The sequence below is a fragment of the Chiloscyllium plagiosum genome, unplaced genomic scaffold (genome assembly GCF_037043375.1).
Source record: "Chiloscyllium plagiosum isolate Xiang-an unplaced genomic scaffold, Cpla_swu_hap1 HiC_scaffold_1, whole genome shotgun sequence".
NCBI lineage: Eukaryota > Metazoa > Chordata > Chondrichthyes > Orectolobiformes > Hemiscylliidae > Chiloscyllium > Chiloscyllium plagiosum.
The window spans coordinates 130,682,718-130,699,824 of NW_028270139.1; the positions used below are offsets into that span (position 1 = coordinate 130,682,718).

At 39.8% G+C, this 17,107-nt stretch overlaps 1 protein-coding gene across 4 annotated transcripts in view; it reads left to right on the forward strand.

Moving 5' to 3' along the window:
* myo5b (myosin VB) overlaps window positions 1–17,107 on the forward strand; it is a 274,037-nt gene that overhangs the window by 69,432 nt on the left and 187,498 nt on the right. For all 4 annotated transcript variants that reach the window (XM_087990689.1, XM_087990700.1, XM_087990695.1 and 1 more), the window contains exons 2-3: window positions 11,440–11,550; window positions 15,047–15,218. In XM_087990689.1, coding sequence (XP_087846815.1) covers window positions 11,440–11,550; window positions 15,047–15,218 — 283 coding nt within the window. The remainder of the gene's footprint in view (window positions 1–11,439; window positions 11,551–15,046; window positions 15,219–17,107) is intronic.

The following is a 17,107-nucleotide window of genomic DNA, read 5'->3' on the forward strand; positions in this document are numbered from 1 at the left end:
GTGTAGATCTTGAGAAATGGTGGTTTGGGCCAGAATGCGCAGGTTCTGCCTCCACATTGATCGATCTATTTTTTGCCAGCAGGGGAAAGAATGGGTATGATTTGGGAAACTGCAGGAAGCCTGAACTTAAAGGCCCATTTGAACATTGTATTGAATTCAAACAGATGTATTTAGGCTGTTGCAATGGATTTGAACCCACCATATTGGAGTCATGAATCAATGGAGGAGATGAAAATACTCTTAAAAGTCTGATGCAGTCTGCTTAGTGTCTTTGTCTGTGGTTTTCAAATCTTTCGTCACGGGGCAAAAAATAAAGCTGTCAGTAAATTTTAAAATGGAGTCTTCGGGACTATGTTGGTTAACAAAGCACCAGTTATAGGTAGGAACCGAGGAATAAATTACTATTGGGCCTATTCCACCATTTAAGATAACTATAGATGATCAAAGACTTTTAAAAAATTTTTCTCCATGCTGCACCCATGTCTCTCTCACTGGTAATCAGATCAATCTTAACTTTGAATACATTTAAAGACTGAGCTTTGGCATCAGTTTGTTGACTTTATGCAAATGGTTGTTATACTGTTTAAGCTGGAGTTGTAAAAGGTAATTATCTCAGAGTTTGAGACCCTAAAAAGGCTACTAAAGGATTATCTGTCTGTGACTACCAAATGAACAAATATTTTGTCTATAAGAAATGTAATACTTTGAAGCCAGATTGAAGTTATTTTTAAATGTACGGAATGTGGGCATCCCTCGTTGGGCCAACACTTATTGCCTATCCCTTGAGAAGGTGTTGGTGAGTTGCCTTGTTGAACTGTTGCTTCCCATTTGTTGTAGGTACAGGATTTTGATCCAGTGAGATTGAAGGAGCAGTGATATATTTTCAGGTCGCGACGGAGAGTGGCTTGGAAGGGAATTTGCAGGTTGGTAGTGTTTCCAGGTACACACTGCTCTATAATTACTACCTTCTAGATGATAGTAAATATAGAGTCATAGAGCATGGAAGTGGACCCTTCAGTCTGACCAGTGCATGCTGATCATAATCCCAAACCAAACTAGTTTCACCTGCCTGTGCTTGGCCCATATCCTCCAAACATGTCTTAATTAATGTATTTATCCAAACATCTTAAACTTTGTAACTGTACCCACATCCATCATTTCCTCTGGCAGTTCATTCCACACACAAACCTTTGGAAGATGCTACATTGGTGAATTTCTACACTGTTCTACTCGTTCAAGATCTTCCTTTAAACTTAGTTCTTTGAGCAATCATTTTGTCTGTCCTCCTTGTTTATCTTTTGACTCGGTGTCTTTTTCTTTTACTATGCTTTAAATGACAGAAATATATTTTTACACGTTTTCATGTACTGGAAGAATGCTAGTTCTTTTTGTAACTGCTAATATTGCAACTGTGTGTGTGATATTTTCCATATTTTGTCATAGCCTAGTTAGTTACTCAATACCAGGTTTGCATCAACAAATACTCCCAAAATTTAGTTGACATTCTGTTCTATTTCACTGAGTGTTGACCAACCTTTCTTGATTTGATTGAATTGTGCAAGGGTCATATCTTGTTATTCCTGATGAAGGGCTAATGCCCGAAATATCGATTCTACTGTTCTTTGGATGCTGCCTGACCTTCTGTGCTTTTCCAGCACCAAACTTTTCGATTCCTATCTTGTTAGTCAATCTAGTGATTTCAGTTTGTTTGTTATTTTTTATTATTCTTCAGAATTTCAATCAATAGTAATTTTCACCCATATTTCTGAATGTATTGTCAGTCAGTCTTTAGCTGCCTCAATTGTATTGGAGTTGCCTGAATTGGTCGAGTCAGCACCACTGCTTAAGACATTGGTACTTGTTATCATTTTCCTCAAAATAGCTGAGAGTTATGCACTGACAATTGCATACTACTTAAAGTATCAGTGCATTTGACATTGTTGAAGTTTATATCATTCTGTAGCTGGAGTCTGCAGAAATATTTATCACTTTTTGTGGGGGTGTTGCAATTTTCAACTTTTATTTGTATCTTACTTTACATCTTAGAAAATTATAAGGAGCATAATTTTGAATGACTTTATTCACTTGTTAAACGAGTTCCTGTTTAGTACACCTTCCAAATATTGGTTTGACAGCTTTTGCTCCCCACCTAACTGCAAACCTCTTTGCTGCAATAATAAAAAAATTCAAAGGCAGCTTTGGAAATTAATAGAGTATTTGAAATTTTGTGGAGATGTGCATTGAGCAGTGGTCCATTAAGTGCCATGGTACACATTAATTGATATTTGCATGGGGACTTTAAGTGAACTTTATGTTGTGAAACGGGTTAATTTTTGGATAGTCACAGTTGCCAAACTTCCTTCAAACAAGGCATTGGTCTCCAGAAATGGAAAAAATAGTCTCCTTATGCCCTTTCTCTTTTTAAGGGATGTCTGCACAAAAAGGAAGTCATCTAACTTCCGGTCCAAATCGTACAAAATGCCTCACAGGCTCATTGAAAACACAGGAACAAACTTCATCCTGATCAGAAGCTGCAAAGTATTATTTGAATTTTCGGAAGCCCTTTATAATTTTATGGAATTGCGCTTACATCTTGCCACAGTTGCAGCAGTTTGGAAATGTCAATACCCTTCATGTTACAGCTTGTTTTTTCTTGCATAGGTATCCCTATTGTCTGAGTTGGTTGAGAGCATAAAGCCAGGTATTTGTTAATCATAACTAATTACTAAACTGAGTGACTTTCTCTCTGGTTACTTCCACACCCATAAAATTCCCCAGACTTAATTATCTTTTGTCATTCACCTTTTTAATATTGGATGGCATCAGTGAACTAGCTCCCAACATATAAACTATCAAACCCAGCTGCATCAACTAACCGACAGATTTAGATCTAGATTGTTGTTTCATGTGGCATTGAGTTAAGAAAAGAAAGAGCTATTCCTTCCTGTCCCACTAAACTAGCCAAACTGGATGAAAACAGACATGGAAATAAAAGTAACGTTGAGTAACATTTGCATAAATGTCAGAATCCTTCCCCAGAAGTGACACAGATTGGAGTGTTTTGGATTTGGGCTGTGAGCACCCACCCATTTCCCCAGAATTGTGTTGTGATGATCTGAACAATTATTGGCTGAATGCTGCAGGCTGATGATTGAATTGGGGCAGCACCTAGATCAGGTGATAGAAGTTGCCTACAGTATAATGACGTTATAAATTAGGCATTGGAAAAAGCAGACAGCTGACTCATTGTTCCTATGTAGGAGGCAACAAAGCTGCATGAGACTGCTTCAGGTTACTCACAGCTTAGACACACCTTCAGTTTTTAAATACAAGACTTTCACTTTCTGCGTAGTGTTTTTTTTAAGCACCGGATTGAGAAATTTAGAGTCAAGCAATGAAATAAAAATGTTTCTTATGGGACAGCAGTGGTGGTGTGCAGTTGGCTTAAAGGCTAAAGAGTAGATGGATGTATTTTGAACTGGAGGATGGTGGACTGTTGTGTCCCAAGGTTAGTTTTAAAACCATTGCATTTTCTGCTGTATAAATGACTTGGATCTTCAAATTTGGGTAATATTCCAAAATTTGTCTGACCAAACTTGGAGAGGTAATTAGTACGTGAATTGTCTGCAACAGGATGAAAACAGACAAACAGAATAAGCAAGTAAATGGTGGGTAGAATTTAATATAGAAATGTCTGCACTTTGGCTGAAGGCATTGAGAAAAGCAATGTAGACTTATTGGAATAATTCGAAAGAGATTATAGGAAGAAAAGGACCTTGGGGTGCTCATGCATTAATCTGTTGATTGTAGATAAGTCCCCAGGACTCCAACTGATCGATCCCAAGATTCTGAGGGAGGCAAGGGAGGAGATCAGTGGGGCCTTGACACAGATTTTTGAGTTGTCTTTAGCCACAAGCAAGGTCCCAGAAGCATGGAAAATAACCAATGTTGTTTCTTTTTTTAGAAAAGACAACAGGGACAATCCAGGAGGAGAAAGTGAGGACTGCAGGTGCTGGAGATCAGGGTTGACAGTGTGGTGCTGGAAAAGCACAGCAGGTCAGGCAGCATTTGAAGAGCAGGAGAATCGACATTTCGGGCATAAACCCTTCATCAGGATCAGGATTCCTGATGAGCTTATGCCCAAAATGTTGATTCTTCTGTTCCTCAGATGCTGCCTGATCTGTGCTTTTCCAGCACCACACTTTCAACAGGGACAATATAGTATTTCATAGGCTGGTGACCCTGAGGTCAGTAGTAGGGAAATTTATTGAAACACGCACACAGGGATAGGACTTACTTACTTGGAAAAGAATGGATTTATTATGGATGGTCAAAATGGCTTTGTGCGGAGATGTTTTGTCTCTCAAATTTGATTGAGTTTTTCGAGGAAGTGACTAAGATGGTTGAAGATATGATATAAATGATATTTGGATGAAAATGTAGGTGGGCTGATTAGTAAGTTTACAGATGACACAAAAATTGGATTTGTGGATAGTGAGGAAAGTTGTCAAAAGATACAGCAGGATGTATATCAGTTGGAAAGTTGAGTGGAGAAGTAGCAGATGGAGTTTAATCTGGACACGAATGAGGTGATGCATTTTGGGAGGTCAAGTGCAAGAGGAAAGTGTGCAGTAAATGGCAGGACCTATAGGAGCAGACAGATATGCTGAGGAATCTTGGGGTACAGGTCCATAGTTCGCTGAAATGTAACAAGTGGATAAAGTGGTAAAGAAGGCATATGGCATGCTTACCTTCATTGGTCAGGGCATTGAGGACAAAAGTTGGCAAGTCATGTGCAGCTGTATAAGCTTTTAGTTTGGAGTATTGTGTGCAGTTCCGATTGCCACACTATCGCAAGGATGTGGAGGCTTTGGTAAGGATGCAGAAGAGTCTATTAGCTGTAAGGAGAGGCTGGACAAACTTGGATTGTTTTCACTAGAGCTTCGGAAGCTAAGCAGCAATGAAATAAGTTGCCTTCCCACTTCCAGGATTGCCAACTATAGGCTGAAGTATTATGTCCTATGACTCTAATTTGGGAGTGTCTTGTGAATTTGAGAAGGGCACTCCTAAGTGCAGTACTGTGTCATGCTTAACCAGCAATCTCAGAATGATCCTTGTGTTGAGTTTGATCTTGATTGGGACTGTTGGTGAAGAAGGGGAAATACTCCAATGTTCTGACAAAGATGGCTTACTAACAGAAAGCAGAAAGTTGGGATGAATAGATTTTTTTTAATGGTTGGTGAACGTAGCTAATGAGACACAGAAGGGTTTGGTCCTCTGACTCTAACTACTTACAATTTGTATCAATGACTTTGAAGCAGGGATTAGAAAGTATTGCAGCCAACTTCATAAGTGATGCTAAAATAAGTAAGTTGCAATAAAGAAATAAGAAATTTTCAAGTGGATATGGATAGTTTGGGCAAGAATTTGGCAGATGGTGTTTAATGTGGATAGGTTAGAGGTATTCATGTTGCTTGGATGAACAGAAAGGCAACTTATTGTTGAAATGGAGAGAAACTTCAGTGCAGAAGGACCTGAGTGTTTTTGTGCATAAATCACATAAAACTAGTATATGGGTAATAATGAAGGTAAATGGAATTTTGACATTACTTTTATATTTATTCCTTTAGAAATTAGTGTTGTTTCAACTGCACAAAGCACTAGTAAAACTGTACCTGGAATACTGCGTGTAGTTTTGGTCCCCTTGCCTGAGGAGGAATGTAGTTATATTGAAGTCCGTTCAGAGAAGGTTCAGTAGATTGATTCCAGAGATGAGGGGTTTGTCTTATCGAGAGAGTGAACAGTTTAGGCCTATCCTGTCTCAAGTTTAGAAGAATTAGAGGAGATCTAATTGTTATATATTGTAAGATGCTAAATGGGATTGACAAAGTAGATGTAGAATGAATGTTTCTTCAAGGGATAGTCTACTATGAGACAACATAGTTTGAGGAATATGGGTAATGGATTTAAAACAGATGAGAAATTATTTCATGTGAAGAGTCTGTGGAATTCACTACTCCTAAGTGTGGTGGATGCTGGAACATAGTAAACTTAAGAGGAGATCGGCTTTTAATGGATATGAAGGGTTACGGAGAGCTGGCAGAGAAATGAAGTTGAGGCTGAGATACGATCAGCAATGATCATATTAAATGGCAGAGCAAGCTTGAGGGGCTGAATTGCCTTCTCCTGCTCCTAGTTCTTCTGTTTGACCAGCAAGCAATGATTTGTCTAATAAAGGCTTTGTATTTACTTTGAGAGCTTGAGTTTTGAAGAACTGCAGAAAAATTGATTTATTTCAACTTCTGTATCTGGCTTTACTTTTTAAAGATTGATGGAAGGACACATTTAAACACTTTCTTTTAACAAGGCATTTCTTGGAAACTACAATATTTCAGTTTAATTTTACTTGTTTGGCTGTTTCTGTTGTATATTATAGTTGGTCTAAAAGTGTAGTGTTGGAAAAGCATGGCAGGTCAGGCAGCATCAGAGGAGCAGCAGAATCAACGTTTCGGGTGTAAGCCCTTCATCAGGAATATTCCTCATGACCTGCTGTGCTTTTCCAACACCACACTTTTAGCCTTTAATGTCCAGCATTTGCAGTCTGCTCTTTCTCCTATTATAGTTGGTGTATGTTATGTTGTGACAGTCCCCTTTTAAGGGGCAAGTCACATGACTGTGTGCAGCCAGTGCTCACGGGCTTGTTCAGATTAAAAACTTCCCTGTTGGGCCAACTGGTTTGGATGTCCTTAATGCTGACTGGAGCCTGGTGTTTCCTGTCTGCAAAGGAGCTAACGGTTTGTTTGAGCAGTACTGTGCTGAAGGTGGAGGTTGTTTTGATTCAGGTGGGGGAGAAAGCTATTGAGGGACAGGCTGCTCATCTGTCTGCCTACCTCTCTCTGAATAACTATTATTCTGAATCGAATGGGAAACCTGATTGTGTTCCTGAAGAGTGTCAGGAACACTTCCTGAAGACATTGCAACTGTCAAGACCCTGGAGATGACCGTGGGTGCCAGATTCCCAAATCAAAGGCCAACTGAACATTGCATATTTTGTCTTTTTTACCTTTTGAGAACTAACAATTTTAACTAAAATTGTTTCCCCCAAAGTAAAGCTCTGCTGGGAGAAATCTGATTTTATTTCTCCCATTGTGTGTGTGCAAGGCTAAACATTTAATACTTTTGTATTACAAACTGTGTGTAAATTTATTCAATGAAGATGCAGAATTAGTTTTGTGCAATAAAAAATGAATTATTTTGAGTTATTTCCAAGAAAAATCTGGTTATTTGATTCATTCTAACTGTAATATAGAGAAAGCTGTCCATATCATCAATAGACATTCGATACAACACAATATCTATTCTGACTTGTGTAGTAGCAAGACTAGAGAGAACACACCCTCCTCCTTTCTTTGTTGTAAGAAGTGAATAGCAGTTTCTGTGCTTATTAACTTTGGTTCTTGTTAACCAAATGGCCATTTGCTGAAATTAGCAATAGTCTTTTTTTGTGGTAACTTTGTGAGAAAACTGCTTGTCAGCATTCTATTTCATCTCTGCTGTGAATATTGGTCTTTGTTGGATGACTGAAGAATCATGGCATTGGCCTTCAATTCATCAATTCCAGGAACAAGTGGAAGAAATTGCAGCAATAATATGCAAATTTGGGTGTGGAAATTATTAACGGTGTGTCTACGCACCATGCAATATGTGACCCATACATTGGTCATTTGTTAAGATGCTCTAAGGTAACCGTCCAATGATCTGTCTTTCAGTTTACCAAGTTTGGTTTTTGCGCCCCTAAATAAGCCTTATAACAGCTGATCTCAAGTGAATTACCAACTAAATTGAGATACAGATGATCCGTGATCTAATTAAATGGTTGGATGGGCCGAGTGACTTTCCTCTTGGTCCTAACTACACTCAGTTTCTCTTCTGTAGAAAACTATGTACTAGGTATGCACAAAATATAGGTTATGCAAGTTATTTGCTTTACAATCCAGTATTTGAGAGACAAATCGATTATTGTTGTAGTTTGTATCAATAATACAAAGAATTTGCATAGTTGGGTGGGGCAGAAGACAAAGTATTTACTCCATTGTAGTCACTAAAGCATGAACAGAAGATTTATATTTCCAAGAAATAAATATTCAAGCAATAAAAAGTTTCGTGCCATGGTATGATTTTGCTGCTACTCTTTCCTTTTATGGATTTTTTTTTTGTCCAGTTAATAGCAGTGATGACCATTATGTCTCCAGAATGGAATTTTTACTGACCTTTGCCTTTATGAAATATGTCAGGGACCAACTCCAAAGTTCAAAGTTGTAACATCTTCCAGTGTAATGTCACATAACACAGACGGTGTACTGCAGTTCTCTTTCCCTCAGTGTAAAAATAATCAACTTTTCTGATTATGGAAGGGGTGAATTATATTCTATCTGAGGTGAACATTTGAGAAAGACCTTGTTTACAGTTTAGTTTTGGAACGCCAGCTTGATTTTATTAGGATATTGTGTTTGAAATTGATCTCATGTTATTTTCATTCTCTGCTGATTTGACTGGTAATAGCAGGTGACTTGGGACCAATGCACCTTCTGGCTCAGGTGAAAGTCAACCTCAGAACAGAAACTTCAGATTTTTACACATTCTGCTGCAGCAGAATTTGTAATAAAGTTGAGGCAAAATCATGCTGGATTGTGATAGTTGGTGTTAGGTTATGGGACGTGAGGCACACCACCACCCATAATTGGGGCAGGGGTGTGGTTGGGAGTGTTCTGTTCTGCTGTTTGGGCGGGGCCTGGCTGTGCATTCAGTTCATGTCCCTGTCTGGTGTGAATAACTTGCTGTCCAATACTCACCGCCTGGAGGTTTACGTAGTCTCTTGGCAAGGTATTGGAGTGTTACTAATGCATGTAATCTGCTAAATTGGACTAGCTTTAAGTAAAAGGTGTGATTTTTCTTTTCCAACCATACTCCTGCACTCTCTGCCCCTGCACCCTCCACCCCACATGATGTCTAGAATATAGAAAAGTACAGCACAGTACAATATTTGCCCTTGTGGTTGTGCAGACCTTTTATCCTACTATTCTGGTCAAACTAATATCTGTACTAATAAGTTACATAGATATTGACTAATTTTTAAAATATCAGTTCTATGATGAGGCCAAATAGGTTACATTTCGTGTACTGTAAATGAAATGCTTAATAGGCAACTGGATCTCTGTGTAATTCATTTAGCATTGAAATTTGTAACATGGCCTTGCAGAGAGAACTTTCACCCACTCATCTGAAATCCTTAAGAATATGTTCAGTAAATATTTTAGCAGATACTTGTATCAATTCTGACACAATACAAATGCCAACCCATACGGGGAAAGGAATTTCTGCGTATTATATTCCTGCAATATTGGTTGACCCATAGAACTCAGCAAGCATTTGTAAATCCTAAAAATGATCTAGTGCCTACTTTTATCAAGTTTGGTAGTGACCTTTGTATGACTTCAGAATTTGAAGATTTGTGCTCGCTCTAGTATGCCAGCAGGATTGAGTTCTATTGAATTTTGCACGTCACTTGTCGTCCAATATTGCTTTAGTGTATAACTGAAAGTTGTGTTATGTGACATCGTAATACATTTCTCCTCCATCTAAGAGAGGGGGTGTCTAACAAGCTCACAGGATGTTTGATTGGATTGTGAAGGCAACTTTTTCTCTCTTAAACTCAGCTACTTTACAGATCACCACCATTTCATTGGAAAACCATCCTTAAGAATTTCAGGACATTTTCTTAATATATTGCTTTTGGGGCTTGTGATATCATTAGAACCGTTCAAGTGCATTAGCAACATTAGAGAAAAAAAAATTTTTTACTCCTGGAGGGTAGTGGATTAGACATTTTGGAAAAAGTAATTGATTAAATTAATCAACATTTTCTTTGGCCTTTATCGAATTTTTTTTATTACTGGGGTGATTAGGCTTAGCAGTGATAATGGCACAGTTTAATTTATTTTCATGTTATTTATGAGGAGAAACTGGATATACCTTGGGAATTGACAGGCAGTATTCGTAGGTTGTATCTGCAGTTATTTTATTATACAGTACTAATCATACACGAGCTCTGGGCAGAGCCAGCCTGATGAGCCAAGTGCTCATCTTGCTTTACAATATATCCTCTTAACTCCATCATAAATTTTTATTCTACAGTTACAGTAGCTAAGAAAGCGTAACTTTCCTAAGGCAATTAAATGTGTGCTTCAGACAACGCACAAAGCTTTAATATTCCACAGATCATCTGAACTAGACCCCAGAATTCAAAATAATCCTTTTCAGTGACTCTATCAATGTCATTTGAGGACTAGAAAGTGACCTGAATTAGCTTCATACTCCTAAAAGGAGTGATTAAAGGATCAAGGATTTATGAACTGCAAAAACAAAATTTGCTAGAGAAACTTAGCAGGTCTGGCAGCAGCTGTGGAGAGGAAGTTGACTTAACGCTTCGAGTCCAGGGACCCTTCTGAAGGAATTTTTTAAGTGTGTCTGTATATATCTTAACATCAATTCGAAAAAAGTGTGACATTTTCAGTATTCATCGTAACAGCTTTTTGAAACTTTTTTAAAGGAATTAAATAAATGATTGTGGAATATCGAATAGATTTAGCACATTTTGACTTTTAGAAACTAAAATAAATTATTGACAAAGCATCTATATTAAAAATGGAAAAGAATCTGTTTGGGTCAATGAGTTGTGAAGTTCTCATTCTCTGTTCTAACTCAGCATTTTCTTACTGATGACTGCTGCTGTACAATTCCTCAGTCGCATCACAGACTGGTTTTAATTCCCACATTTCATACGTATTACCAATAAATCAAAGCTAACAATAACAACCTGGACTTGACAAAGTGAGCTTGTTGCTTCCCCTTCACCTCTAATAAATATATTACTTAGTTACGTTGCCCTCAAACTTTTCAAATAATTTGAATTCCCAAGAACAGAAATGACCAAATTAACACATTCTGGACCATAAGGGACATGGCTTGCACATTCTACCAGCCCTCTTGTCCCTGGAGACACCCTTGCCTGAAACTCATTGACTTGATGAATCCTTTGATGAAAGGAAAATGGTTTTAGCCAATGGTGCACTGATCCCACAGACAGCCCGTGGTATAAAGGTACTGACTTAATGTGAACTGTTGTCAACAGTATGTCCTTCTAAGAATAAATTTTAAAGATCTATTGATAAACATAAAATCAAATGGCTGGCTGACTGCTGTCCTAAGGGATGCTTTTCTCTGGTTGCTCTGAGGGTGGGTCGTCTTAAACAATGCAGCAGTTACCATGATTCTTGTATGTTAAAGTAAGATCAGACTGCTTCTTGCAGTGTGGTCCTAAAAACACACACTGTACCTTAATGCTTTCTATCCACTAATCATCTTGTATTTTATTTGCAGTATACGAAGGTTTGGATCCCTGATCCAGAGGATGTTTGGAAATCAGCAGAAATCACCAAGGATTACAAAGATGGTGATGAGATCCTACATCTTAAACTGGAAGATGAAATGGTCAGTTTGTGTTTGGCTTTGGTGGAAAGTGACATGTGGAGAAGGCACATCTATTGTTAGGGAAGTAAAAACAATGACTGCAGATGCTGGAAACCAGATTCTGGATTAGTGGCGCTGGAAGAGCACAGCAGTTCAGGCAGCATCCAAGGAGCAGCGAAATTGACGTTTCGGGCAAAAGCCCTTCATCAGGAATAAAGGCAGTGAGCCTGAAGCGTGGAGAGATGAGCTCGAGGAGGGTGGGGGTGGGGAGAAAGCAGCATAGAGTACAATGGGTGAGTGGGGGAGGGGATGAAGGTGATAGGTCAGGGAGGAGAGGGTGGAGTGGATAGATGGAAAAGGAGATAGGCAGGTAGGACAGGTCTGTACAAGTCACGGACATCTATTGTTAGTACAGTCCTTTTGGGGTTTGAACATGTATTACACTTAGGGTGGCTCTTCTTTGAGTTAGCTTCTATCTTTCAAGAGGGATGCAAGATGAGCAATTTCTTCAGTGAGTCAATGCCATCTGTAAGTGGCAGGAGTCATGGACTGAGGCACAGCACATTATACAAGACATTCCATATTTACATGATGAGGAACGGAGAGCAGTTTGTAGTATTTGGTTTGATAGTATATCCCATTGTGCAGATGTATCTTGTCCACTTTAGCCTTAGCAAAATGTGTCTGATGATTTGAAAAGTGATGTGGGATGAACATTGTGTTTTGCTTTACTATCAACCCAGAATTTGGCTGGTATAAGGTAGCGAGACTTCTAGTGAAGTGGTCTTCGTGGGTCAAGGCAGGATACGGGAAGAGCGACATCTGAAACGATGTACGCTGCTTTCTGATAAATACAAATCCCAGAACTCTGACATTGCTCATCACAATGTGCTGGTTTGGACAACTGCTACCTTGCTTTCAGCTTTTTGGCTCATTTGGTAGTGTTATCTTTAATTTATAACTGTTCATGTCCTGTTCCACTTCTGCATTGCAAGAAGTTTCTTCTTTCATGTGACATTTAAGTCAAAAGTCCATCTGTCTGCTCTGGCAGGTGTAATTGATGTCATTCTCAAAAGTGAGTTAGGAAGATAGACTTCCCAGTATTCTGCTATTTTCCCGTGCATCTCCTCTTTCAATTCTGCCAAAAATTCAATACTCTGGTAATTCACCCTACTGACGATTGCAGGGCCTTGCATGCAAATTAGTAGCCCAATTTTCACTCCTTGTGTCTGAATTATTGTTCAAGATGAACTTTGAAACGATGAGAGGCACCACGTGAATGTAAATGATGTATATTTTTACTCGAACAGCAAGTGTGTGAAATGCAAGGGCGGACAAAAAGATGGACAAAAGAAAATGCTTTAAGAGCATTTATGTCTTGTGAAATCCTTGTTTCTCCCTTCGCTGTGTATGCTGAGTATTGGCTCTCTGAATTCACTTTGAAAGTGCAGCTTCTTCTCCATCTTTCTCCACTGTTTCAATGATGATCCTGACTGCTGATGTTTAATCTGGGTGGTGTTTGGTACCCTCAAAAGCCTCTGTAACATTGAATTTACTGACAGAAAATATGGGTGAGACTTTTGACAGTGGTGATGGTGAAGCAAAGATGGATGAGTGTAATGTTGTCATGTTAGGAATAGGTAATTTTGGTAGAGTATAAAATTTGGGATTTGAAGATCTGTGAATCAAGTGGGTGCAGTGATAGTGCATCTTTTGAGTGAACAGCCAAGGAAGGGAATAGACAGAATCTAGGAGTTGAAGATTTTGTGAGAAGCTGAAAAGGATGACTTTCATCTTGCCTAAACTACACGAGCTTCCAGTTTGTATCTCCAACTTGATTTTGGAGAAACCGTCATTCAGCATTATGTTGTGTGAGATGTTAAGCATGGTGGTGGAGGAGTAGAATTAGAAGTCGAGAGACCAGAATATCGATTTCACTTAAAAGATTTCCGCAATGCGCAATTTACCAAGACCGTTGGTTACTATATCTGTTCTTTCCTGAAAAGCAGCATGTATCAGAAAATGTGTTTTTCTGGGGAGAAAACAGTTGTCAAATGAGGCATCAAAAATCAACATTTCAGGGAGAGGAGACCTCAAGAACACCCAGAAAATGCCCACGTGTCACACGCATTGTATCCACTTTTAAACTACCACAACACAAATGATCACCTATACTGTTGTCATTCCCTGACAGTGGGTTTCCTGCAGGTCTAGGTCAACTGAAATGTTGTGGTACAAAAATGTTGATTTTTAAAAAAAAAAATCTACTTGTGGAATCTGTGAGTCCCTGGCTTTCCAGCATTTATTGTCCGTCCTAGTGAGGCTGATGGATTTCTTCTGATTATTGGCGATGGAATTAAGAATCTAAAACCAGTTTTTTAAACATTGTATTCAAGTCCAGTTTCCTAGAACATTAACTGAGTCCCTGGGTTGATAGTCTAGTAATGACCTCACTAAGCCACTGCCTCCCTTCTACTGCCATTGCATTCAATGTGAACTATTCTGCTGGCTGTAAAGTCTTTTTTATTGAATGTGCATTTTATTCCTTTTTAATGATATTAATGATCTGGATGAAGGGACTGGGGACATTCTAGCGAAGTTTGCCAATGATACGAAGTTAGGTGGACAGGCAGGTAGTACTGAGGAAATGGGGAGCCTGCAGAAGGATCTAGACAGTTCGGGAGAGTGGTCCAAGAAATGGCTGATTGAATTCAATGTGAGCAAATGCACTTTGGTAAAAAGAATACAAGCATGGATTACTTTCTAAACGGTGAGAAAATTCATAAAGCCAAAGTACAAAGGGATCTGGGAGTGCTAGTTGAGGATTCTCTAAAGGTAAACATGCAGGTTGAGTCCGTGATTAAGAAAGCGAATGCAATGTTGTCAATTATCTCAAGAGGGTTGGAATATAAAAGCACCGTTGTGCTACTGAGACGTTATAAAGCTCTGGTTCGGCCCCATTTGGAGTCCAGTTTTGGTCCCCACACCTCAGGAAGGACACACTGGAGCGTGTCCAGCGGAGATTGACACGGATGATCCCTGGAATGGTAGGTCTAACATATGAGGAACGGCTGAGGATCCTGGGATTGTATTCATTGGAGTTTAGAAGATTAAGGGGAGATCTAATAGAAACTTACAAGATAATACATGGCTTGGAGAGGGTGGACGCTAGGAAATTGTTTCCGTTACGCGAGGAGACTAGGACCCGTGGACACAGCCTTCGAATTAGAGGGGGTAAATTCGGAACAGAAATGCGGAGACATTTCTTCAGCCAGAGAGTGGTGGGCATGTGGAATTCATTGCCGCAGAGTGCAGTGGAGGCCGGGAAGCTAAATGTCTTCAAGGTAGAGATTGATAAATTCTTGATGTCACAAGGAATTAAGGGCGACGGGAGAATGCGGAGTTGAAATGCCCATCAGCCATGATTAAATGGCGGAGTGAACTCGATGGGCCGAATGGCCTTACTTCCACTCCTATGTCTTATGGTCTTTTTGATTTTTCTGTTTTACTTCTGCAGCCACTGGAGTATTCCATCAATTCCAATGCAGAGCAGTTACCTTTCCTGCGCAATCCGGATATACTGGTAGGTGAGAATGACCTGACTGCTCTCAGTTACCTTCATGAACCTGCAGTACTCCATAACCTAAAGGTCCGATTCCTGGAGTCCAATGCCATATACACGTATTGTGGTAAGTAGAAGACAGTGATAGAATAAGAAGCAGGTTGACTCTCCTGTTTGGACATGCATGTTTGGTGAGGAGGGAGGGGCCTTGGGCCACTGCTTTGGGAAAGAGAAGTGAAATGTTTGTTCAAGATGTCACGTTGATAGGTGAATTTATTTGTTACTGTCTGAGGACAGGCAGAGGAATTGTGTACAAGTAAGTTGTTTTTCACCACCCACAAAGACTCAATAATGGCTTCATAATTAGTGGATTAATTAATCCACTAATTATGAACCATTGCTTACCAAAGTCTCAAATTTTTATCTGCTGTCTGCTAAATCAGCTTACCTCCAAGTGTGGTGCCAGAACTTTGCTCTTGATCATTGATCTGAAATGGGAAACATGAGTTGTATTTCGACTTGAAACTGCAATCAAATGATTTTAAGTAGACTGGTATTGATTGTAGGTTAGAGCACACCAGCTTTGTCCCTTCCACTACCTCGTTTCTATTCACTGTCGCTATTCATTATGGTTATTTTCCTGGGCTAGTAATCCATACAATTAAATTGATATCATCATTTTCCAGATTATTAAATTCCACAATGACAGTTTTAAGTACACAAATTCAGTTTTGCGAATAAATCAAGAGATTTTTTTTTTAAAAGGCTACCAACAGTAAAACTGATCATGAAACTTTGATTTGTTGTGGAAGCCCAAATGTTTCTCTAATGTTCTTTTATAGGAACAAAACATGCCATCCTTGCTGTTGAATCTTAGGAAGATAGAATACAGCACAGATCAGGCCCTTCAATCCTTAATGTTGCGCCGACCTATGAACTATTCTCAGCTCATCTCCCTACACGATCACAGTCATCATCCATGTGCCTATCTAAGGATTGTTTAAATCTCCCTAATGTGGCTGAGTTAACTACATTGGCAGGTAGGGCCTTCCACGCCCTTACCACTCTCTGTGTAAAGAACCTGCCTCTGACATCTGTCTTAACTTCAAATTGAGGGTGATAGATTTATGTCCCCTCATATAAGCTGACGTCATCATCCTAGGAAAAAGACTTTCACTGTCTACCCTATCTAATCCTCTGATCATCTTGTATGACCCTATGAAATCCCCTCTTAGCCGCCTTCTTTCCAATGAGAACAGACCCAGGTGTGTCTCAGCCTTTCCTCATAAGACCTCCCATCCATACCAGGCAACATCATGGTAAATCTCCTCTGCACCTTTTCCAATGCTTCCACATCCTTCCTGAAATATGGTGACCAGAACTGTACACAATATTCCAAGTGCGGCTGCACTAGCGTTTGTATAGTTGCAGCATGATATTGCGGCTCCGGAACTCAATCCCTCTACCAATGAAACCTAACACACCGTATGTCGTCTTAACAGCACTGTTGTAAAAACAATGACTGCAGATGCTGGAAACCAGTTTCTGCATCAGTGGTGCTGGAAGAGCACAGCAGTTCAGGCAGCATCCAAGGAGCAGCGAAATCGACGTTTCGGGCAAAAGCCCTTCATTAGGAATAAAGGCAGTGAGCCTGAAGCGTGGAGAGATCAGCTAGGGGAGGGTGGGGGTGGGGAGAGAGTAGCATAGAGTAGAATGGGTGAGTGGGGGAGGAGATGAAGGTGATAGGTCAGGGAGGAGAGGGTGGAGTGGATAGGTGGAAAAGAAGATAGGCAGGTCGGAGAAGTCCGGACAAGTCATGGGGACAGTGCTGAGCTGGAAGTTTGAAACTAGGATGAGGTGGGGGAAGGGGAAATGAGGAAGCTGTTGAAGTCCACATTGATGCCCTGGGGTTGAAGTGTTCCGAGGCGGAAGATGAGGCGTTATTCCTCCAGGCGTCTGGTGGTGAGGGAGCGGCGGTGAAGGAGGCCCAGGACCTCCATGTCCTCGGCAGAGTGG